Below are 24,235 nucleotides of genomic sequence, written 5' to 3'. Positions count from 1 at the left end.
GTAAAGGTAGACACTACACTTTATCGTAGCATGATTGGAAGTCTCTTGTATTTAATTGCTAGTCGTCCTGATATTTGTTACAGTGTGGGAGTTTGTGCTAGATATCAAAGTAATCCTATGGAATCTCATGTATCAGCTGTAAAAAGGATTATTCGATATGTTAATAGCACTCTTGATTATGGAATTTGGTACTCAAAAGATACTAATTCTAATCTTGCTTATTTTAGTGATGCAGATTGGGCAGGCAATGCTGATGATCGAAAGAGCACAAGTGGAGGGTGTTTCTTTCTTGGGAATAATCTAGTATCTTGGCATAGCAAGAAACAAAATTCCATTTCTTTGTCCACTGCCGAAGCTGAGTACATAGCTGCTGGCAGTTGTTGTACTCAACTGTTATGGTTAAAACAAATGTTGATTGATTATGGATTTGAATTGGGTGTTTTGACTATCTTTTGTGATAACACTAGTGCCATAAATATTTCCAAAAATCATGTTCAACATTCTAGAACAAAGCACATTGATATAAGGCATCACTTTATCAGGGAACTTGTTGAAAATAAATTATTGCAATTAGAATATGTTGATACTGAAAAACAATTAGCTGATATTTTCACAAAGGCCCTAGATTCAAGTCGTTTTGACTCCCTCAGAAAATCTTTGGGTGTTTGCTTTGTTTAAATCCCTCTTGTTCATATTTCTGTACAATATTGTTATGTGATTCTTCTTTAGCATTTAATCTTCTTTCATTGTAATTTGACAAATCATGTTTATGCTTTTGGATTATAATTAGTTAGGATCTCATTCTTATCATTCTTTGTGATGTTGTGTTAAAAGGTTCATGTTACTCTTTATTTGTGTCTAGGATTAAATAATGTTCTTATACAAAGTTGAGCAATTTTTGTTTCAGACTTGTCAGGCCCCTTGCTGGAATAGAGCTACCCATACTGAGGTGTGAAAGCCATCTTTTGAGTAAGCTGGAACATTGTAATTAGCAACTATGATGAGGATGCACTACCATAGAAAAGGGCTACCTTCAGTATGGTGTGATAGCATCCAGTTGCGGGATCAAATTGAAAAAGGCGAAAATGAAAAATCTTGCCAAGGACAATGATCCTATTTTCACTGCACACACTTATGTCTGACAAGTGTGTTTAAATTTGTAAGTCTCCTCTACTAAATTAAATTGATAATCCTAGTTCACATTTTTTAGTAACATGCATATCTTTTTCCTCAACATCAATTAAGTATGATCTGTTCCTGAGATACTAATTAGTTATCCTCTTTAAAAGCATAACATGTATTTTATTTTGTCAATTTTCAATGATATTTGATTCCATTGCTTGTGTAGAATCTCATATATTTATTGTACACATTTTATTTTATTTTTCGGTTTCTTAAAAATAAAAATAAAAAAAATAATAAAAAGGAGAGGGAGGCGTGTGTCTTGATTCATGGGTTAAGAAAATTTTGGGCTTAAATGGTAAGTATCAACATTTATTATTCCTTGATTTATATTGATATGTTTCCAATTAAAGATTAATCTTTATATGGTAATGTGTCTTTAATCTTGAAAGATTGACTTATTTTTGGAAATATTGTTGGTAATTCTAGTTTCCTTTTATTATTTTTTTAAAAAAAGGGGGGAAAGGAGTTGAGGAGTGGGCGGTTTCCTTTTTTTGTGTTCATGGGCTGGCGGTTAGCATTTAAATTTTCAAATTTGGTTTCCTTTTTCTTGTCTTGCTTCCAAGTTTATATAAACCAATCTTTGTCATTTAACTCACCACCTACCTGAACCTAGTTTCTTGTTCCTTGTGTTGTTTCTGTTCATCTTCTCTTTCAGATCAAAAATGGTGAGAACTAAGAATCTAGGGCACACCAAAAAGTTGGTGGAAATCGTTGCAACTCCTTCCAATGCACCCCCTGCTGCTTCAGTTCATCCTCCTGCTGTTGCAAAGCCTGGAGATTCATCGCTTCCCCAGCGTGAATCTCAAACCGAGAAGCCAAAACGTCCTCCCAAGCAAGTGGCTCGCAAATCAGTAAGACCTCTTCGAACCTGGACTTCTTCGTCTGAATCTTCAAAGGAATCCCCTCCACCGTTGGCAGTTCCTCCTCCTGCTGCATCAGTCCCTGCCTCCACTCCAACAGGCCCTTCTACTCGAACTTGAGCCCAGCAAGCCTCTGCTGAGAAGGACCTTCGAGCTTCTCAAAGTCGTGATAAGGCAGTCCCTCCAGCCAAGAAGAAACTCAAGACCAATCCTCCCTCGGTTTCTTCAAGTTCAAGTTCAGAAGAAGAAGATCCAATGGAAGTCTCTTCAGACAAATCAGTTTCTCTTCATTCAGAGAACGACAGTGAGGACACAAAACTCGAGCCAGAGCCTCCTCTGTCAAAATCTGCTTCTGCAGCAAAGGCTTCTGCTGCTGCCAAAGGCAAGCATCCTATGGAAGATCTTTCTTCTGGTAATGTTCCTTCAACTCTTTCTCACTGCCCTCGATTTTATTATCGTGATAATGAACGTGACTGGAATTTATATGCAACCCGTAAGTTTGAAAGTGAAAGGAACTATGATTTGCATGCTCATTGGGTTTATGGGATTGTAAAGTTTATTCAATTTCATCAATGGGAAAACACTCTCACTGGTTTCAATGGGTTCATTGCAAACATTGTTAAGGATTTCTATGCTAATCTCACTGATGATTTTCTTGATGAGAATTCTTGACTTTATCGAAGAGTTTATGTTAGGGGACATTGGTTCTCTTTTTCTGAAAAGGACATTGCTCAAGCTTTGCAATTGCCCGAGAATGTCTCCAATGCAGTGATGTCTATGGATCGTGAGTTGATGCTTTCTGAACTCATGGGTGCTCGATCTGAATTGAAACCAGGAGAGAGTCTTCGAATCACTCATCTCACTTTTGCTCATGCATCTCTTATGCGGTTTGCTCTAAGCAATTGGGTTCCTAACTCCAACAAGACCGTAGTGTCTCAAGATGTGGCATCATTCTTATACCGCATCACCTCTGGAGCTTCAATTGATTTGGCCTCACACATTCTGAACCAGATTGTTTCGTTCCGAAGAGGTAAAAAGCCAACCTTTAAACTTGTTTTTCCAAATCTAATCTTTAAGGTTTTATCTTGTCAGAAGAATGTGGCCCAATCACATGAAACACTTGAGCCCCCTATCACTGGTCCTGCATTCCAACCCTCGGAATACTTTGATGGTGTGTTTCAAAAACGGCCCAAGGCTGGAGCTGCTGCTGCTGCTGCTGCAAGTTCAAGTTCTGCTACAGCAAAACTCCAGGAAGTCAAGACTGAAGTTCAGAATGTGAACAATCATCTTGCTGCAATGGAAGAACTTCAGAACGAGATGTCCAAGCAGTTGACCTCTTTGGTTAAACTCTACCGAGACTAAGTTGTTGTTTTTCTTTGCTTTTGATTGAACATATTTCTATCTATCTTTCTTTGTTTACTTTGGCACTCCGATAAACAAAAAGGGGGAGAAATATTTGATTTTTAATCTGTTTTTATTCTGTTTGTTTTGCCCAACTCTGGACCCTTTTTCCAGGGGGAGTTGTGGTTATGGTTAGTACTTGTGAACATATTTTTAAAAGTTAGCTTGTTTTTTTGTTTCTTTGTGATATTCGTTTGTGTTACTCAGGGGGAGTAGTTTTTGCTCTTGCTAACTTTGTCTTGCAGGTACTTTATGTTAAAAATTATTTTGTTCATCTAAAGTGCCAAAGGGGGAGATTGTAAAGTCCTTTTTTTGGCAAGTTAGTTGACAAAATAATTTTTCCTTTTATGGTAAGATTGTGGTGCATTCATATTCGGATTCTTACCTTATAAATTCGGTTGTTAGTTGCTCTTTTCCTTGTTAGGAAAGTTGCACTTTCAGCTGAACTTTCCTTTGTTGAAAACTTCTTAAAAGAGAAGAAATTCTCTTTTGGAAAGTTGTCTTTTTTAGGGAAACTTTGATTATTGCCTTTCCCTTATTGATTTCAATTGTATCTTGATACAATCAGAATATCTAATTTGTTTTTGGCAGGAATCAAGCATTGATAGAAGATCGGACCCGATTTTAGCAAGTTTCCTGTTTCTGGTCAGATCTGCTGCGTCAGCATCCGAATCTGATGTAGCAGATCGTGTTTTTTTTGGAAAGTGTTTGTACAGCTGTAGATTCAAACTTGTGACTGTCTCTAAGGTTTCTATGTTCTATAAATAGAGCCTAGAGAGCAGTCATTCGGATTAGCTCTTCCATTAATCATTTTTTGCACTTATCTTATTTAAGAGAAGAGAGTTTTTCTTTGTTTTGTGAGAGCCTAGTTGTTCATCTAGGTTCTAGTTGTCTATTTCTGTTCTTACTCTGTCCTAGAGGTTGTGAAGAACTACTTGACTGAACAAGAGATTGGTCTTCGGGAGAAGACTTGGTAAAGTCTTACTTCGGGAGGAAGTAAGCACTTGGTCTTCGGGAGAAGACTTGTTGAAGCCTTACTTCGGGAGGAAGTAAGCACTCACACTTCAAAGACGAAGGGAGTTCGGGCTTGAAGGTGTTTCAAGAAGTCAGATTCATAAAGTGGATTACAAAGGATTGTGGCAATACTTTAGAGGGAGTCTAAACTTGTTTAAGTCAATTGTCTTTGTAATTTTGATACTTTATTAATTGATTTCATTCTCTGGGGCGTGGCCCCGTGGACTAGGAGTGTTCGTGAGAACACTGATACCACGTATAAATCTCTTGTGTCAAGTTATTTATTTTTCTGCTAATATTTTATATTCTGCCTGTTTTGTTTTGCTGTAGCAGAATTACTTTATGCTTCTGCAAACGCTTACAGTTTTGTATTTTCTTATATATAACTGACATTTGCAAAAACACGGTTTTTCAAATGAGATATCATATCTATATCGTGGAACATATAATATGCTCTATATAAGTCTGAAAGTGCAGTTCTAAGTTCTAAGAGTGGATTCAACGAAGAATTAATAAGTAGGAATTTACTTAGTAAATTCGGTTCACTTATTGGAAGCTCAGCATATAGATCCATGGTCCCCATTCTAGTTGAGATTATACTACTTGTAAGACTCAATAATTTATTTGTGATTAATCAATTATAATTCTAAAGTTAGACTATGTCTGATTTGTGAATTTTCACTAAGCAGGGGCGAAATTGTAAAGAAAAGAGATTCTAGGTTTATTTATTTATTAATAGACTTTATATGTCTAGTTAATAATTTAATTAAATGACAATATTATTTAATAATCTATTTTAGTTATTAAATAATTAGTTTTGGCATTTAAATGGTTAGAATTAGAAAATTGGCGTTTTTGAGAAAATAGAAATAAAATTTGTGAAAACTGCAAAATCCAAGTGAGGCCCATTACACACCATGGCCGGTCACTTAAGCAGGTTTTTCAAATTGATATTTTCATTATTTTAATGCCAAATAATTCCTAACCTAAATCTAGTAGTTGCCTATAAATAGAAAGTGATGGCTCAGTCAAATAACAAGTTTTTATAACCTTCTGACCGAAAATTCTCTCTTCAGAAAACTGAGCTTTCCCTTTCTCTCTATAGCCGAAACCTATACTCTCTCTTTTCTTCTTCATAAATTTCGAACCTTAGTGATAGAGTAAGTGTCCACACACAGCAAGTGGTACCTCAATCATAGATTGGAAGACTGTGAAGGATCACACACAAAGAGAAGGACATTCGGGCTCAGATCTTGATAATACTCTGCGACAGAAAGGATACAAGGGTTAGAGATCTGAGTGGAAGGAGACATTATTCCGCTGCCATCAATGTAAGGTTTTCTTAACTTTATATGTGTTTATTTATCGTTTTAGAAAGTTCATATTTAGGGTGTTAAACAACATACTTGTGAGTAGATCTAAGATCCTGGTAAAATAAATTCTAACATTTTCCACGTACACCATTGCATCTTCTGTTTGATATCATCACCACTCCACCAAAATCTAGCACACATGCCATGAATGTTAACCACAAAATCCTTAGAAAGTTTGAAAAGAGACATCTTGTAAGTTGGGATAGATTTAATAATAGCCTTAATAAGAATTCCACAACTCGCTATGGAAAAAAACTTAGCCTTCCAACCATTAAGCTTTTTTCAAATACGATCCCACATCAAATTAAACAATCTAGACTTGTTCTTAACAGAAAAACAAGAAAGACCCAAATATTTTTCATGACACTCTACACCAATCACACCAAGGATAGCTATCATATCTTCTTTATAACAACAGACTTCTCAAAATTAATACTTTGATTAGAAGCAGAACCATGCCAAGTCAATAACAATTTAAATCGATCACACACCAATCACTGAGGCTTCCAAAAAGAAAAAAGAATCATCAACAAACAGTAAATGAGGGAGTCGGCCCCAAAGTACCACAAGAAATCCCAAGGAGTAAGCTAACAAAAGCAGTCAGGCCTTCAACACACAACAAGAAAAGATAAGGAGACATGGGGTCACTCTGTCTAAGGCCTCTCTCAAGTTGAAAAGAGCCAAAAAAAAAAAAAAAAAAGAAACTCCCCCATTTAACAAAATAGAATACTCCACAACTGAGATACAATCAATAATTTTTCTAATACTCAACATGAAACCCCAACTTCTCCACAATCTTTGTAGAGAATGACCATTCCACCTGATTATAAGCTTTTGACATATCCAACTTGATAACACAAAACTCTTGAGCACCAACTTTTTTTTTTCAAAGCATTATTAATGCACTCAAAACTAATAAGAGCATCATCATTAATCAGACGACCAGACAAGAATGCACTTTGTTCCTCAGAAATTACACTAGATAATACTTCTCGTATCTTATTAGTTATTGTCTTAGTGATAATTTTATAAATGACATTACAAAAACTAATATGATAAAAATCAGCAGGATTAGAAGGAGAATTAACTTTAGGAATAAGACAAATGAGAATCTTGCTAATACCTTTGAGAGTCGAATTACCATTCAGAAAGGCCAAAGCATCTGTAGTAATATCGTCACCAACTTTATCCCAGTTCTTCTAATAAAAACATGCCATCATACCATCATTATCGAGACTTTTTGAAGGGTTCATTTGAAAGAGAGCATGCTTTACATCTCACCAAAGAAAGGACAAGTTAGTTGACTATTCATGGATGACAAAATCTTAATAGGAACAACATCTAAAACTCGATTAAGATCACAACTAGAGGGGTTGGCCGAAGTAAACAAGCTAGAAAAGTACTCTACGAAAATATCCCCCATGTCATTTGGAGAAGAAACATATATCCCATCATCTTAATTAGGAATCATAGCCAATGGTGGACCCAGAACTAAAGTTGAGGGGAGGGGCATACTTTTTTTTTGTGGGGGGAGGTCAAAAAATAAACTAAATATTAAAAATAAAGATGTTTTGCTAGGATTTGAGCATTTGACTAAGATAACTTAACCATCATGCCAAAACCAATATTATGTTTATATTTTTTTACCTTTAATTATAAATATATGTTGTAACTAACTAAAATACATATATATTTTTTTGATTTTTTTTTCAAGGGCGACTGCTTCTTTGTCCCGCCTTTATGTGGATCTGCCCATAATCATAGCGATCCCATTTTTCTTCTTTCTACCTGAGGTACACTTATGAAAATAGAAAGTATTCTTATAACTAAGCTTCAACCAACTAAATTTAGCACGAGAAGCTCAATACTTTTCTTCTTTTAGATAAATAACATCCAATTCCTTTCAAATGTAAATAAAATATTTTGAAACTAAAATTGAAATCTTTCATAATAATAATAATAATAATAATAATAAATTTAATATGTAGCATAAATACCCAAATTTAATTCTTAGTTGTAAATAAATAGCTAAGCTTATTTTTTGATGATAACAATACCTTAGTTATATTTTTGAAACTCCGTAAGTACCTGACCGTTAAATATCAAGTGATTATCCACGTGTTATTTTCTTATTGGTATATTTAAATATTTTTTAAATAAAATTTTAATGACCTAGATCAATCAAAGATTGCCATGTGACAATTTACTTAACACTTAACAGCAGACATTTACAAAAGTTTCAGAAGTACAACTTAAATATTATTACCGCCAAAAATTAAACTTAGTTATTTATTTATAAAGTAATTTGCGGCATAAATACCTAAGTTTAACTCCAAGTTGCAAATAAATACTTAAGTTTAATTTTTAGCACTAGTAATACCTAAATTATAATTTTAGAACTTTTGTAAGTACTTAAAGTATCAAGAAATTGCCACATAACAATCCTTGATTGTTCCACGTCATTAAATTTGTATTTTTTTTTATTTATATATTCTAATAAAAGAATAACACGTAAATAATGACTTGATATTTAATGAAATATACTAATAAAAATTTTAAAAATATAACTTAAATATTATTATCGTAAAAAATTAAATTTATTTAAACTTAATTATTTATACCAGAAATTACCTGTTTTTTCTATAATGTATTTATGTGCCATGTTACTCTAATAACAATAAATTGAACCGCTGTAACCTCACTCAATGTTAGCTGGTGAACCAGAAGAGAAATCAATATAAAGGGGAAAGTTAGAGTGTGGGAGGTCCACGGAAAGAAAGGCAACGCTATACAGAAGAACGTTTGATTCTTTTTCTTTTTCTTTGTTCGATTCGATGGGATCTGCTTCGTCTTCCTCCTAAATTACCCATTTTCAGAAAACACCAGGACGAGGACGATAGCCATGATAACTCGATCAAATCTTGCAGAGCAGCTAAGAGAGTATCAAATTCGATCCAAGCACGACTGGGCTTCTGTATCCTTCTTTTCCTCCACCTCCAATCTCACTTCTTCAAGGTACATGCTCTACTCTTTTACCCATCAATCTTTTTTTTTTAATCTTCTGTAAGAATCTGATTCGAAATTAGTCTTGATACCTGTTTTTGGGAGCTATGTACTACGAATTGTAATTTGTAGTGATTGACTTTTAAAGAATTTTCAATTTTAATTTGCCAGGAAATCTTTTCCTTTTTCTTCGTATTATTGTTCATGTGTGTTGGTTGATGGTTAGCAATCAATCTATTAGATCAAATCAATATTCAGAGAACCACATTAAGCCAATCTAGATATGATAAACTTTCTGTTTTGGAGATATTAGTGATTTGGATGGTAACAAGCTCATAATTAGTTGAATAATAACTCACAAAAATTTCACTTTTTATATTTTGCAAAGTGGAAAAAGAATGAAAACATTTATTAGAATATGTTTAGAGCTAAAAGTTTGAGGTATTATACCTCACTTGTAGTGCTATTTCAAACATTTTTAGCTAAATTAATACCTTTTAGCTATTTTAACTCACTTGTTAGTAGGAATAAGAAATTGCCCAAATGGTATTCTGCATTATTTTTGTAACAATAGAGGTTAGATTTCGTAGTCATTATGGTATTATACAAAAAAAATGCTTACTTGTTTGTCAGCTATGACAAACCATTTCTGGGTTCAGGTTCTGTTCTGCTGCTCTGATAGGATTAGTTAGTTATGTATTTTCTTATACTCTCTTAACTTTGTGTATGAGATTTAGTAAGAACGGCTTTGGTTGGGAGGAGTGAAAATATAAAAATAAGAATGGAAATAAGAATTGGAATAGAAATACAATGAATAAAATTTAAAATGCATAAAAAAAATGATTAAAAAGTTATTAAATTTTTTCAAACTTTGCATTAGAATGGTTTTTCCTTCTATTTCAAAATGGAATAGTCATTCTACCGAAATGATAGAAAGGCCATTCTATCGGAACAGTATTCCAATGGTTTTAAATGCAACCAAACAAAGGAATAGAATGAAAATTGTTTTCTTTCCATTCCATTTCATTTCATTACTTCCAAGTTCCAACCAAATGCCACCTTGGAGTTTATTATTATTATTATGAAAATAGTCTAATTAATTAGAAACCTTTTCTTTACTGCATCAGAAATTTTTTTGCTACTTCTCGTTTTAGTTGGTTTTAATTTATCTTCTGGATAACATCATTTCATTTCTGATATTGTTCTGAAACTTTTTCTTCTCCCCCCATTTCTGGATGCAGGGTAGATGTTGTGATTTTTGTAATATGGGAGCTGGTCATTATAGCTTTCTTGGTATTTTCAGCTGTTTCTTTATACTATAGGCACTTACGTCTTGCCTTTATCTTGGTTTGCATCACATTGCTTTTGCTTTTGTGCATTAAAATCACAAAGCAAGTGAGATTGGCTAGAAAAAAGAGACGAAGAATGCTTCTTCCTTTGTCTATGTAACACACACACACACACTTATCCCCCATTTTGATTTGTAAAGCATGATAATTCTTGTCCCATGCTCTCCTAGTTCATAGATACAATTGAGTGATCCTGCTCACCAGATCATTGTTAATTCTTCAGAATATGATGGCAACAGTGAATTGAAATGTTTTTATTGGATGGAAGAGCAATATAGTAGTTATTGTTTTTTTTTTCTTTCTTTTTGTGAATGAATATATAAAGGGGGTTTAACATAATATTTTTCATTTTGTCCTTTTACCCCAATATCCTGTGCAAGGTTTAATTTAAGGAATGTTATCTAATTGGAGACAAGAGCCAATGGAAAAAAGTCATCAAAGAGTTTTCTTTTCAATATTATTGGCTAGTAAGTCGCATTAGGATGTTGTGAGTTGTGCTGGGAATGATAACAGAGTATAAATAAACTGACCTCAAGAACGTTTGAAAGCCAAGCACAAGTCATGTTTTATTTATCTGTACACAATTAACATCAGGTACATAGTTTACATTTTAGTATATATCAATCCGATAGATATGTCTTGATAGCTCAATCAAGGTTTAATAGAAAACACTTGCAGAGATAATGATTACTTACTATTGTTCATTTGCTCTTCTATTTTGCCCATTATTTTCTTTCTCATATATTACTCAGGCTTAAAAAAGTTAACTTCCATTCCCTTGGTGACAAGACTCCATACTGCTCCGGTAACAACCAAAACGCTGAGCACCATTCCCAGAACACCCAAAAACCAATTGAGCAACCATATTGCACTGTATTTTTGGGGTCGTCGAAGGAGAATCCACATGAAACTTGGATAAGCCAAAGTGATGGGCAGCGCTATACCTCCAATCAACCCTGCCAAACTTGCCAAAAATGGAATCGCGATGGCTATGAAAGAAGCTAGGCACCCAAAGAAAACCCTAAACGCTGAACGTAGCCAACGAGGGCACGGTCTGTTCATTGCGCTAGTGAATCTGAACTCCAAATTGTCAAACACCGGCATTGCATAGATTTGAAAGGAACTTAGGCTGTTAATTACAACCAATACACTTGTCATCCCCATAACTAATTTTGATCCATCTCTTTTGTGGAATTCATACAAAGCTGTTAACACCCCTTCATTGGAGGAATGTATCTGCCATATAACAAACATTCCATATGATTAGTTCGTTGTTTTCATTCATGTCCATGATTCATTAATATGTTTATTCGTTATTACTTTTTGTTTTGAAAAGAGGGTAACTCACCAAATTTCCATAAGCCCAATATTCAACAATTGCAAGGGGAAACAAGCACATTGCAATGATTAAATATGCAAACTTAACTCCTTTCCACATTGGCAGACGAGATGGTCTCTTATTGCTCGAAGGCATTGTCCCCTAAAAAAGAGTGACGATAGTTATTATTAGATACTATCTACAAAAAAAAAAAAAAAATGAAAACAATGTAATTATGAAAGAAACTCTTTCAGGTATATTATTATCCTTATATATAAAACAAAACAAAAGACTTAAGAGACCGGTAATATTTAGTATACTTATTAGTTATTATTTGTTTTTATAATTTATAATTTTTTTAGGAGAATTATTCCATATATTATTTTTAATTTTTTTTTTAAAATTTACGGTTTGAGTTTCTAAAGTGGTTGCAGCGCTAGTTGCAATAGGGGTTTACATACGATTTTTTTTGCAATTTATGTTGCAACATTAGTTGCAATATGGGTTTCTATGTAGAATTCCAAAAAAAAAAAAACTGTTTTGAAGTGTAAAAATAAAAAAAAAAACCATTTTTTTAATATTCATCTATATATTATATATACTAAATTATTGTGTATTGCACATTTATATATATATTTTTATATTATTAGTTTTATTTTTATTAAGTGTATTTTAAATTTTATAAATTAAAAGAAATTACTTGTGAATATATTTCCAATATTAAAAATAATAATAAATAATAATAATATTATAAATAATATATTAATATTTGTATATATTTAATTTAATTTAAAATTAGTATAAGTTTAATTAATCTAAAATAAATAATATTGATATTTATATATATTTAAATTAATCTAAAATAAATAATATTAATATTTATATATTTATAAAATTAATTATATTAACACCGTTAAATTCAACAGAATATTAATTTTCTGTTAAACTAACAAAAACTGTTAAATAACCACATTTCATATATAAAAATATATTCGTCATATATGTAATTGATTGCCATCAAAATTATTAAAAAAATAATTATGTTGCATGTCCTTTATACATAATTTGTTAATTATTATTTTTTAATAAAAATAAAAATAATAAAGTTTCTAGCCATCATTACAAAAATTCTTACTCTTAGTCTATAATAAAATTTGTAACTAAAAGTAAAAATTGTGACTAATTATAAATCATCATTCTTATATTATCACTAAAAGATCTTTAGCTAAATGTATTAGTCACAAAAATATCAATTTGTTGTGACTAAATGTGTTTTTAGTTACAATACTTGTTAAAACAAAATTAATTGTATCGAAACGCACTCTTCGAGTTAGTGCCAAACTCCAAATGCACTCTTCGAGACAGTACCAATCTCCTAATAAAAATATTCCTAATTGTAATTCATTTCCATTCATTTTTTTTGATCATTTGTGAAATGTCATTACATATTTATACTAGCTATATAATATTAATAATTTACTAATTAATCCTTATAACTTTTTATGTAACATTTGTTGTTGACTAAAACTAAATTAGTGATAATTTGTATTTAAATATTATGTTTTAGTCACAAGTAATTTTTTATTGTAATTAAAAGTTACAAAAAATTTATATTGCGATTAAAAAATTGTCACTAAAAGTAACTTTTATGTTGCAACACATTGAATATTGTTGGTATTAGCTAGATGTATATATAAACAAAATTTACCTGAATTTCAAGAACAAGGTTGTGGCCTCTAAAAGCAAAGGCAATAATACCAAATGCATTGAGAATTTCGAAAAGCCTAGCCACATTTGATTTGGCATTCTCAAGTGGTTCATAGGACACACCATTGGTTCTGCCTTTGCTTAATGTGAATACCCAAATCATTGTTGAGTAGCTTATGGCTGTAATAGCTCCAATCAATGAAACCCCAGCTATTGAATTGAGGTTTGGAAGCTGAGCAATAAGAGTAGCTATACAAGTAAAAACCAAGTACCATTCTATGGTCGTTAAGTTTTTCACATTGCATGTTTCATGGCACACCAGCTCAAAAAATATCTTCATGGTACCACCTCCGATCATAATCAGCGTTACGCATGTGCCACCAGATAAATACATTATTGGAAAAAGGGTTACTAATTTCCCTATCTTCTCACCTGTTCATCATCATCAGCCAACAATAAATGTTAGAAGGGGCAAATAAATATTTTTTCTACAAAAAGGATCTATTAATAAAAAAAAATATTTTATAAAAAAGAAAAATATAAATTTTTGGAGGACATAAATAAATATGTGAGAATAAAAATAATTTTTTTTATAGAATAACTATGAAAATATGTGAAATACAAATGAAAATTATAATTTTACAAAAACAGAAATAAAAATATATGAGTAAAAATGAATATTTTCATTTTGTACAGGCATATATAAAAATATATAAAAAAATTATACAGCCCCCACATGACATGACCCCACTCCCCTACGTCCCCATTCATCATTGTCGTCTTAATAATTAAGATTTAATTTAGTTTGTTTAATAAATGTATTCTAGTATATCTCACTAATTAAATTAAAATAATATAAAATGTCCACTAAGGTCAACTGTAATAGGGAACTTAAATTTAGTGTTAAATCTACATTAAAAGGATATTATTTTAATACTAATTTTTTTTTTAATTCCAACCACAACACTAAAAATTATACGAAAAATATTTTTTATTATTATATTATTTTATTAAATTATCTCACACTATAATATGTATATAAATATAAAAATTTAATTATAAACATATTATTTTATTTTTTTTAAAAAAATTTAGTGTAGTCTGTAGTGTTCTACTAAAAATAGTGGGACATTATAGACTCCCACATATATAAGATAACATTTAGTGTTCTATTGAAGTAAGTTTGTGTTTAAACTCCACTATTTTTATTTAGGATTTTAGTATAATGTTATTATTTTTGTCGAGAATAGTGTTAATATTATAATTTGACCTTTGTAGATAAGATTTTTGTTCTTCTTTTGTTTCTTTGTAACATATATTATCCTAGGACCACTCAATTACTAGAATCATCTTTAATCATCATGTTAATATATAAATTATTTATTAATGATGTCAATCTATTTATCCTCGTCCTATATTAACATAAACACATTACAATTTACAAAAATAGTGTATAATTTTTTTTTTTTGAAAGAAAGCATGTTATTCAAAAAAATAGTGTATAATTTAAAGTACATATATCAATTATCATTACCCTTTTTATTTTATATCATATCTAATTAATCAAAACATATTAATGCTTGTTCCTATAGTATGAGTAATGATACATATGCATATATAAATAAAACTTATTTTAAATAAAGATAATTAATTAAAGTTAAGTGTATCAAATTTGTTTGCCTGTGAATTATGTGTGAGGTATCATGACATATATTATTCATGTTTTTCTTTAGTTCAACTTTTAGAATTGTATGGTATTGTCATTGGTTTAAAAAGTAGGTAAATACATGTGATAAGAAGATTCGTCCTTTGATCTTTACCTTTATCATTATTATTTTCTTTTCGCTATTTTCGAAAGTCATGACGCACCAATATTGTTATATGTGGATTCTTTTTCATTTCTATAGACTATAGGTAAGGATCGAGGAGGAATCTTCAGTTAATTATAGACTATACTTTAGAGGCGATCCAAAGATAAAAAGTGTTAGGGTTAACTTTCTATTATAATTTTTTAATTAATTTTTGTATTTAAAAATATATGTTAGAATATTTTTTTTAATTTTTTTTTTTCATGGTGGTATTTGTTATATTTACAATATCATTTGTGTAAATTTTAATTTTTTTTTTGAATAGTTTACGTAACGAAAATACGTTTGAAGTTTTTTGAAATCGAGTGGTAAACTGGAATATCAGAAACTCTATTTATTGCGTCATTGTTAATTATTCAAAATTTTTAAAAATTTACAGGAATGATACTGTAACTATAACCAATATTATTATGAAAAAAATTAAAAAAAAATATTTCGACATGTAATTTCAAACGCGAAAATTAACTAAGAAGTTATAATAAAAGATTGTAATTAGCACGTTCTTATATATTTTTATTTTTTTTCTTTTCATAATATATACAAAAAAATTAAAATTAATTATGTAAAAGAAAAGAGTAAATTACGACACAAATATTTAAGTTTAACTCCCGGTTGTAAATAAATATTCAAATTTAATTTTTGGAGGTAATAATACTTAAGTTATATTTCTGGAACTTTGTAGGTACCTAGTTGTTAAATATTAAATAAATTGCCACGTGGCAATCCCTGATTGGTCAAAGTCATAAATTTTTAATTTTTTTACAAAATAATTTATATGTATCAATAAGAAAATGATACGTGGATAATGATTTGAAATTTAACGTTCAGGTATCTACAAAGTTTCAGAAATATAATTTAAGTATTATTGCCGCCAAAAATTATACTTAAGTATTTATTTACAACTGAAAACTAAATTTAAATTTCTCTAAAGAAAATAAATATCGGTTCATTTTAAATATATATAATTATATATATATAAATATATATATATTGTATTGTTTGAATATTTTATTCCTACTTGAATGAAATCCTGGTCCGCCTTCGAATTATGCATGAATATTACTATTTTCTTTTCTTTAACCTTTCTTGTCTAGTAACGTAGGGCTAGAGCTACAGTTGGTAGTGAGAGGTAGGGGTGAGTATCATCAAATCCAATCCAATTGTACCGAAACGATCCAATCCAATCCAATTACAAAAAGTTGGATATCCAATTACAATTGGATTGGATTGGATGTTAAAAGTTGGATTCTAATTGGATTGGATCGGTTATTAGATGTCAATTTCAAAATCCAATTAAAAATCGATCCAATCCAATTACATTTATATATATTAAAAAATTATTTATATAATAAAAAATATTGAAAAATTATTTATATAATAAAAAATATTTATTATATTTTTATTAGATTTTTTTGTATATTGAATTTGTAACACTTGATTGTTTAGTGTATTTATTTTCATGATGTTTTGTTCTATTTTATTTATTAAAAATGTTATTGTTTTAATTATTTAAAACTTTTAGCTATAATACACTTGTAAGAATAGTATATTTATGAAGTATTAAACTTAAATAAAAAGTGATACTTAGTTTTTAACGTATTTTTCTATATATTTTTAAGCTAATATTAAAATTTAGGCATGTAATTGGATATCCAATTAAAAAACTGATCCAATCCAATTAGTAGTTGGATTGGATTGGATTGGATTTTGAGGTCTAATTGGATTGGATTGGATCGGATGATGATTTTTCAAATCCAATTACTAATTGGATTGGATCGGATGAGGAAAAAAAAGTTAAATTCAATTGAGGCCCCATACAAAAATGTTAGAGCGCAGGTAGTTTTTATTTTATTAGAACCAAACCAATAATATTAGTTTTTAAAAATTCAAAATCGAACTTAATTAAATGCTCAAATTAAACTAAATCAATCCACTTAAAAATAGATTAGTTTAGTTTAAAACTATAATTTGTAATTTGTATATATTTTAATATTTTTTTACTAAATTATTTTTACTTTAAAGTTTATAATACTTAAATGTAAATAACAATAAAAACAAATATTATTAACACAATATAAAGATAATTATTAATACTATACCTAAAATTGTTCCTAAATATCAATATTCAGTAAAAAAAAATCATATGAAGTATATATCAAGAATCAGGCAATTTGATTTAGTTGGAATCACATGTGAAAATTTTTAAACCATGACCGAACCAGAGAATTATAAACGGTCTAAATTGACTAAACCATTGACAACAGAATTATTTAGTCTGATCTCAAATAGTTTGGTCTAAATTAGTTGGGATTTGAAACCATAGATTATGAATTATATGAACAACCCTAGTTTTGATTAGCCTAATAAAGTGTGGGAAGAGTTAACATGTGGAGGAATGCAATACTCAAGTCATCAAATGGGTTAAGATTACTTTTTAAAATCTAGTGGGATCCACAAAAAGCAAACACATACCCACCTAAAATGTTTAACCAAACAACAAGTAAACTACACATTCACCCACATCTAATCCCTACCCCCTTCACCAAACACCCCCAAACCCGACCCGCAAAACCCTAAATAAAGGAAAAGCTTGCTATTCATGCGTGGGTCGGGTTGACACATGAGGTACCAACAGGTGGGATCGGGTTCGAATTTTTCACATGCTCAGGTCTGAATATATAATCCATACCCGGCCGTTGACCGCTCCTATTTAAAAAATATATATTTTGTTATTACATTTAATTACTTACCTAAACTAAAAAACCTAAAATCATAACCTAACCTAGCCAGTACCCATGAGTTCCCCTTTCCTTTTCTTTGCGCCGTGCGAGAGACCCAAAGGTTCCAAACCCACAACCCACCCACCCTCATGGCCTCATGGGTCTGGAGACCGTTCGGACGCCCCTCGCCCCCCAATCTCTCCATCTCTCCATCGCATGTGGCCTCAAATTCATCCTCCTCCCTCTTTCCATCATGCACAACCCTAGACTCCTCCTCTCCTCCTCCCGTTCACTCTCTTCTGTTTGTAAGGTAAAATATACCTAATCTCTAATTTTTTTATTCAAATCATATATATTAGTCATTCTCACCTTGTGTTATTTTATATATATTTTTGATAAATTTTTGTTCTTTCGATGTATAGTGTAGTGAAGAAGCAAGCAAGCATAAATATTAGAATAAAATGAAAAAAAATAGTTGACCTGACCACCTGCAATCCACGAACCGGTCAAATTTGGTCATCATACAGGTGGGTGTTCATTTTTTATAGGGGCTTTTTTATTTTTACATAGAAACCCCTATTGTAACTAGCTCTGCAACCTAAATTGTAACAAAAAATCGTATAGAAACTCTAATTACAAATAGCTAATTCTTTTCTCAATTTTAAAGAATTAGCTATTTTAAAAGAGGTGATGAGAGTGTTCTTAGAATTGTCATGGGGCACGGGCAACTATATGGTCTTCAGTTCTACTTCAGATGATAGGGTAAAACTGTAATTAATGTAATTTAATATTAAATATCACATTATTTTGTTCATGTAACCGACCAATACATCTCAAATTGAATATATATATATATATATAATATAGAATATTGTTATTAAATACAGTGACTAGCATTATTTAGAAGTGATGTTTTACGATTAATTAACGATATTCTCTAAAAGTTATTATCTTACATCAATACCAGTTATTATCTTAGTATTTCTCATATATAATATATAGCATTATTTATTTTAAAATGTGAAATAGCAACTGGCATTAAAAGTTAAGGTACGTACCAAAAGCAGCCATGGAAAGGCGGAGATATCTGCTGTAGCGCATCCCAGAATCCGACTCATGAAGCTGTATAAGTAACCACAACGTGTACAATTGCCACACAAAAGCCGCCAAGAGACATATAATTCCCCATGTCCTGTACAATTGGTTAAGAATAATTAATTTTATATGCAAACCATGGTTCGAATCCACCCACTCTTTTTTCATTCTATGTATAAGTTCCTTCAGGATCTAACTTATGACCACTAGCAAGAAAAGAAATTGCTCTACCATCATTTTATTTTGGCCACAACTTGTCATAAATTGTTTTGGATTTTATGTTTAGCCCACTCTGACATTACATTACAACATATATGTAACCCAAATAATATTAATTATGTGGATTTACTTACCAACCAAGGAGAGTGAGAGCAAGGGGGAGGAGTAGTGCCTGAACACCGATTCCAGAGCAAAGAGTGTGAAATGCAGCGTAATAAGCATTACCATTCCTGGACTCAGTAATAGGCAGCCAAGCCTCGTGAGGCTCTAGCTTAGTGAAGTTCCCAACATCTTCCATGTAACCTTGCATGCTTGCAATGGCTTGCTTTATCACAGGGCTGGCCACTAGTGGAGTACTAGTGCTACTCATCAACCTCGAAAGGAATGGACTACTTTTTGGGACTACTACTACTTCTCCTTCTTCTTTTGCTTGGTGCTTAGCTTTCTCTTCCACCAACTCATTCTTGTCATGAACACTAGTAGTAGTAGTAGCCATAATTTGATTTCAAGCTACCTTAATTCTTAATTTGCTGATCTTATATTATTATTGGGGGTGCTTAGCTTTTAAAAGGGTGTTGATATAAATATTTATAGTAGTTGGATGCTGAGTCGTATAGGTCAATAGTGGGAGAAGACATAAAAGTAGGAACCTTTTGACCGATGATCAATTACAAATTGTGGCTGCTATTATGTAATCAAAAAGATCCTAAACACGACAAGACCAACATTGTATTGTCTTCTCTTTTTTCATTGATTAATTAGATAAAAGAGAGCCACAATTATATATCTAATAAATTCTTATGAATATTTAGTATATTTTTTTGAACCTAAAGTTTTTACACTACTAAATTGTGCTCATATAATATATGACTTTTTAATAATGCTTATCGAAATATAAATTTTACATAACGTAGTCTTTCCATTATATTCTTTTCAATTTTATCATAATAAGATGGACGATAGTTAATAAATGAATACAAATTAAATACCCTTCACTTTTTTTATGTTAATAAATAATAGGATAAAATGACTAGTAGAATTAAAAGTTGGAGCTCGAGAAACCTTTCTTATGCAGAGAGGATGGTTCTTATAAGCTCAGTGTTTCTGTCTATTGTTGTAATATGGTCTAGAAACTAAGTCATAGTAGTATTTAGCTGACACATTCTCTCATCTAATTACTAACATTGTCTCGATAGATAATTAGTTAATACAGTTATGCCTATATATAGACATAACAGTAGAGATCTCAATACAGTTAGAGATCCAGTTATTAGACTCATGTCACTTGTTCTTAGAAAAGTTGGTAGCTTGTATGTAAGAGTTATTCTCTCATAGAGGAGGGTTGTAAATTGAGTTCTGGTGTATTTGATCCAGTTACTTTTAGTGAGAGAATCAATTGTAAGGAGTTATCTCCATTGTTCTTGAGAGCTGCTATCAACTTGTAATCGAATTCAAGTTTTCACGAATGAGAAGAAGTGCCTCCATGGCTGAATATTTTTTTTTGCAACTTGATCGAGTATCAATTAAGTTCTTATTTTATGATTTGTAAATTTTGTTGTTATTACTTGTTTAGATAGTTTGCTACTATTCTTGTTTTTCTTTCTTGATTCTCATATATGTGATTGTTTAAATCACATCAAATGGTATCAGAGCTCGGTTCACATTGAAGAGATCAAGAAGTGTTCGATTGAAGGTCAAAGCTGCAAGAACACAGTTAAGAAATGACAACAACCAAGTATGAAGTTGACAAATTCATTGGAGCCAACAATTTCAGTCTTTGGAGGATAGAGATGACGACATTACTAGTACATCAAGGCATTGTAAAAGCTATCAATGCAGAAGCCCTACCGACTGTTGAAGATGCAAAGAAGAAACTGGAAATTGAGACTAAGGCACACTCTGTTATCCTTCTCAGTCTTGGGGATGAAGTGCTAAGAGAAGTTGCTGATGAAGAAAAGGCCCTTGGACTATGGGATAAACTAGCCACCATCTGCAGGAAGAAGTCGCTGGCAAATAAGTTGTACTTGAAGAAGAAATTGTACTCTTTAAGAATGGAAGAAGGCAAGGAGCTTAGAAAATACATAGATGACTTTAATAAGGTTGTTCTTGACTTTAACAATATTAGTGCTAAGGTAGATGAAGAGGATCGGGGCTATAATCCTACTAAGTTCTCTGCCAAAATTATATGAACATTTTGTTGATACAATTCTTTATGGAAAAGATACTCTTATAATGTTAGAAATGAATGTTGCATTGAATTCCAAGGAAATACAAAGCAAATCTGATGATAAAACATAGCACAATGGAGAAGGATTGTTTGTCAGAGGGAGACATGACAAGAAGGGCCATAAGAGTTCAAAGCATGGTGGTGATTGAGGGAATCAAAAGGCCAAGACAAATTCAAGAAACACTACTAACAAAAAGTGTTTCTATTGCAAGAAAGAGGGACATTTCAAAGATGAGTGTCTTGCTCTAAAGAACAAACTGAAAAGAGAAAAGACAAAATAAAAGGGACAAGTTGATGTTGCAATAGATGGATATGAATCAGTTGGTGTCCTTGTGGTGTCAAACACTGACTCTTGCCAAGAATGGATCCTTGACTCAGGATTTTCATTCCACATGTGTCCTTCAAAGGAACTGTTCTACAAACTTGAGAAGACAACATGAGGAACTATTTTACTTGGTGATAACAAAGCTTGCACCATTCAAAAAACAAGATTTGTTGGGATGCAAATGGATGATGGAGCTCAAAGAACAATCATAGATGTAAGGTATGTCCTGACCTTTAAAGAAATATTTCGTCTATTAGTGTTTTAGCTTCTAAAGGCTGCTAGATTAAGATAAATGAAAATTCACTTAATGTCATCAAGGGATCAATAACTATTATGAAAGTAATTTATAGAAATGGATTATATTTTCTTAATGGGAAATCAGCTACTGGTCTAACTTCAAATGTGACAGATGCAGGTGATGATGACATGACATGGTTATGGCATTCGAGGCTTGGACATGTAAGTGAAAGAGGTCTCACTTACTTGAAGAAGCAAGAAATCTAAAGCGGAGGGTGTCATGCAAACTAAATTTCTGTGAAGAATGTGGCTATGGTAAAAGTTGCAGATAGAAATTCACTGTAGGAAAGCACACCACAAAGGAGCGCTTGGCCTATGTACATTCAGACCTATGGGGACCCTCAAGAATCCTTACACTTGGAGGTGCATACTATTTCATGAGTATCACTGATGACTACTCAAGAAAAGTATGGGTATATATATTGAAGACCAATGATGAAGCATTCAATAGATTTGTCAAGTGGAGAAAACTTTTAGAGAATTAGACTAGCAAGAAACTTAAGAAGATAAGAACAAACAATGGATGGGAGTTCTGTTCCAACCAATTCAAAGCTTTCTGTGATAAAGAGGGAATTTCCAAACACTTGACAGTGAGAGATACACCCTAACAGAATGGTCTTGCAGAGAGAATGAACCAGACATTGCTTGAGAGGGTCAGATGTATGCTCAAAGGTGCTGGTTTAGAGAAAAAAATTTTGGGGTGAAGCTTTGAATATTGCATGTTACCTAATAAATAGATTTCCATGCATGAACAAGCATCAACTTTATGACACCACAAGAAAGATGAACAGGAGAAGCTCAGAACTATGATCATCTCAAGGTATTTGGGTGCACTGCTTATGCACATGTGACACAAGACAAGTTGAAGCCTAGAGCAGTGAAGTGTATGTTTCTAGGGTATCCAGAGGATGTTAAGGGATACAAACTATGGTGCCTTGAACTAGGTTTCAAAAAAATGTATTATAAGCAGGGATGTCACTTTTACAGAAGAGGGGATGGCAATGAAACCATTGTCAAAACGTGCATTGCAAATAGAAGACACATCCAACAAGGTCAATCTTGAGGTAGATCAAATCACCAATTCAGATGAAACCAACAACACAGATGAAAGTCGAACTCAATAAACTGATGATCAATCACAAGAAACCCAGGGAGACTTAGAAGACTATCTTTTGGCCAGAGATAAAGTAAGAAGGAACATTAGATCCCCTGCAAAGCTGGGATATGCAGACTATTCTACATTTGCATTAGTTGCAGCAAGTGACCTAGAAAACTCAAAACCAACCACATACAAGGAAACTTTGAAATAAAGCAATAGAGAATAGTAAGCTATTAATGAAGAAAAGGCGTCATTAATCAAAAACAAAACATGGTCAGTTGTAGATAGACCACCAGGTTAAAGATTGATCGACAACAAATGGTGGTTCAGATAGAAGGAAGGAATGACAAACACTGATACAGTGAGATTTAAGGCAAGACTAGTGGCAAAGGACTTCACAAAAAGAGAGGGTGTTAACTTCAATGACATCTTTGCACCAATTGTGAAGCAAGCATCCATTAGAGTTATCATGCCCAAGGCTACAAATTAAGACCTTGAAATAGATCAAATGGATGTGAGGACAGCCTTCCTTCATGGCACTTTAGATGAGAAGATCTACATGAATCAACTTGAAGGATTTGACAATGGCAATCCAAATTAGGTATGCTTACTGCATAAGTCACTTTATGGCCTAGAATAGGCACCTAGACAATGGAACATTCGATTTGATAAGTTCATGTCTTGGATTGAATTCACCAAAAGCTGCTATGATCCCTGTGTTTACTTTGACAAACATATATCTACTAATGTATACTGATGACATACTAATAGTAGGCAAAGACAAGCACGAGATCAGCAAGTTAAAGTGTCAACTTAAGAGTGAATTCGAGATGAAAGACATGGGGGAAGCTAAGAAAATACTGTTGGAATTTTATGCCCTAAATAAAACCCATTTCAATCTAATCTGATTTGTTATCAATAAAAGATTAGAAGTCATTTATGTTTACATGTAGTTTTCATGTTTATGGTTTAATGTGTACAAAATCTATTAAGTCTTAAACATATAGTTATTCACAATTACAGTGATGTCAACACAAGTGGAATGTAATTGTGATTATATGCTTCAAAAGATAATGTCCCTCATTCATCAGTGTACTGGATTTACACTGATGCGATAATCAGCGATAAAGTATACTTACACCTTTGATAAGTGTTATGTTCCTTCCAAGACATTG

General features: G+C 31.8%; 2 protein-coding genes and 1 non-coding gene across 3 annotated transcripts; 2 read left to right on the top strand and 1 right to left on the bottom strand.

Annotated features, from left to right (window-relative positions):
* The first annotated feature begins 3,656 nt into the window (after positions 1-3,656).
* LOC115703428 (U7 small nuclear RNA) lies at positions 3,657-3,734 on the top strand. The gene has a single exon (XR_004009193.1). It is a non-coding gene; the product is annotated as a U7 small nuclear RNA (small nuclear RNA).
* Positions 3,735-8,527: 4,793 nt separating this feature from the next.
* LOC115714013 (uncharacterized) lies at positions 8,528-10,483 on the top strand. The gene is made up of 2 exons (XM_030642522.2): positions 8,528-8,848; positions 10,078-10,483. The coding sequence occupies exons 1-2, from the start codon at positions 8,736-8,738 to the stop codon at positions 10,283-10,285; spliced, it is 321 nt and encodes a 106-aa protein (XP_030498382.1). The 5' UTR covers positions 8,528-8,735; the 3' UTR covers positions 10,286-10,483.
* Positions 10,484-10,725: 242 nt separating this feature from the next.
* LOC115713997 (lysine histidine transporter-like 8) lies at positions 10,726-19,680 on the bottom strand. Its single transcript, XM_030642509.2, has 6 exons — positions 19,247-19,680; positions 18,857-18,990; positions 13,212-13,642; positions 11,534-11,665; positions 10,881-11,421; positions 10,726-10,759 (listed from the first exon to the last, which is right to left on the bottom strand). The coding sequence occupies exons 1-5, from the start codon at positions 19,606-19,608 to the stop codon at positions 10,930-10,932; spliced, it is 1,551 nt and encodes a 516-aa protein (XP_030498369.1). The 5' UTR covers positions 19,609-19,680; the 3' UTR covers positions 10,726-10,759; positions 10,881-10,929.
* Between the last annotated feature and the right edge of the window lie 4,555 nt (positions 19,681-24,235).

The sequence above is a fragment of the Cannabis sativa genome, chromosome X (genome assembly GCF_029168945.1).
Source record: "Cannabis sativa cultivar Pink pepper isolate KNU-18-1 chromosome X, ASM2916894v1, whole genome shotgun sequence".
Taxonomy (NCBI): Eukaryota; Viridiplantae; Streptophyta; class Magnoliopsida; order Rosales; family Cannabaceae; genus Cannabis; species Cannabis sativa.
This window is presented reverse-complemented; position numbering and strand designations above follow the sequence as displayed.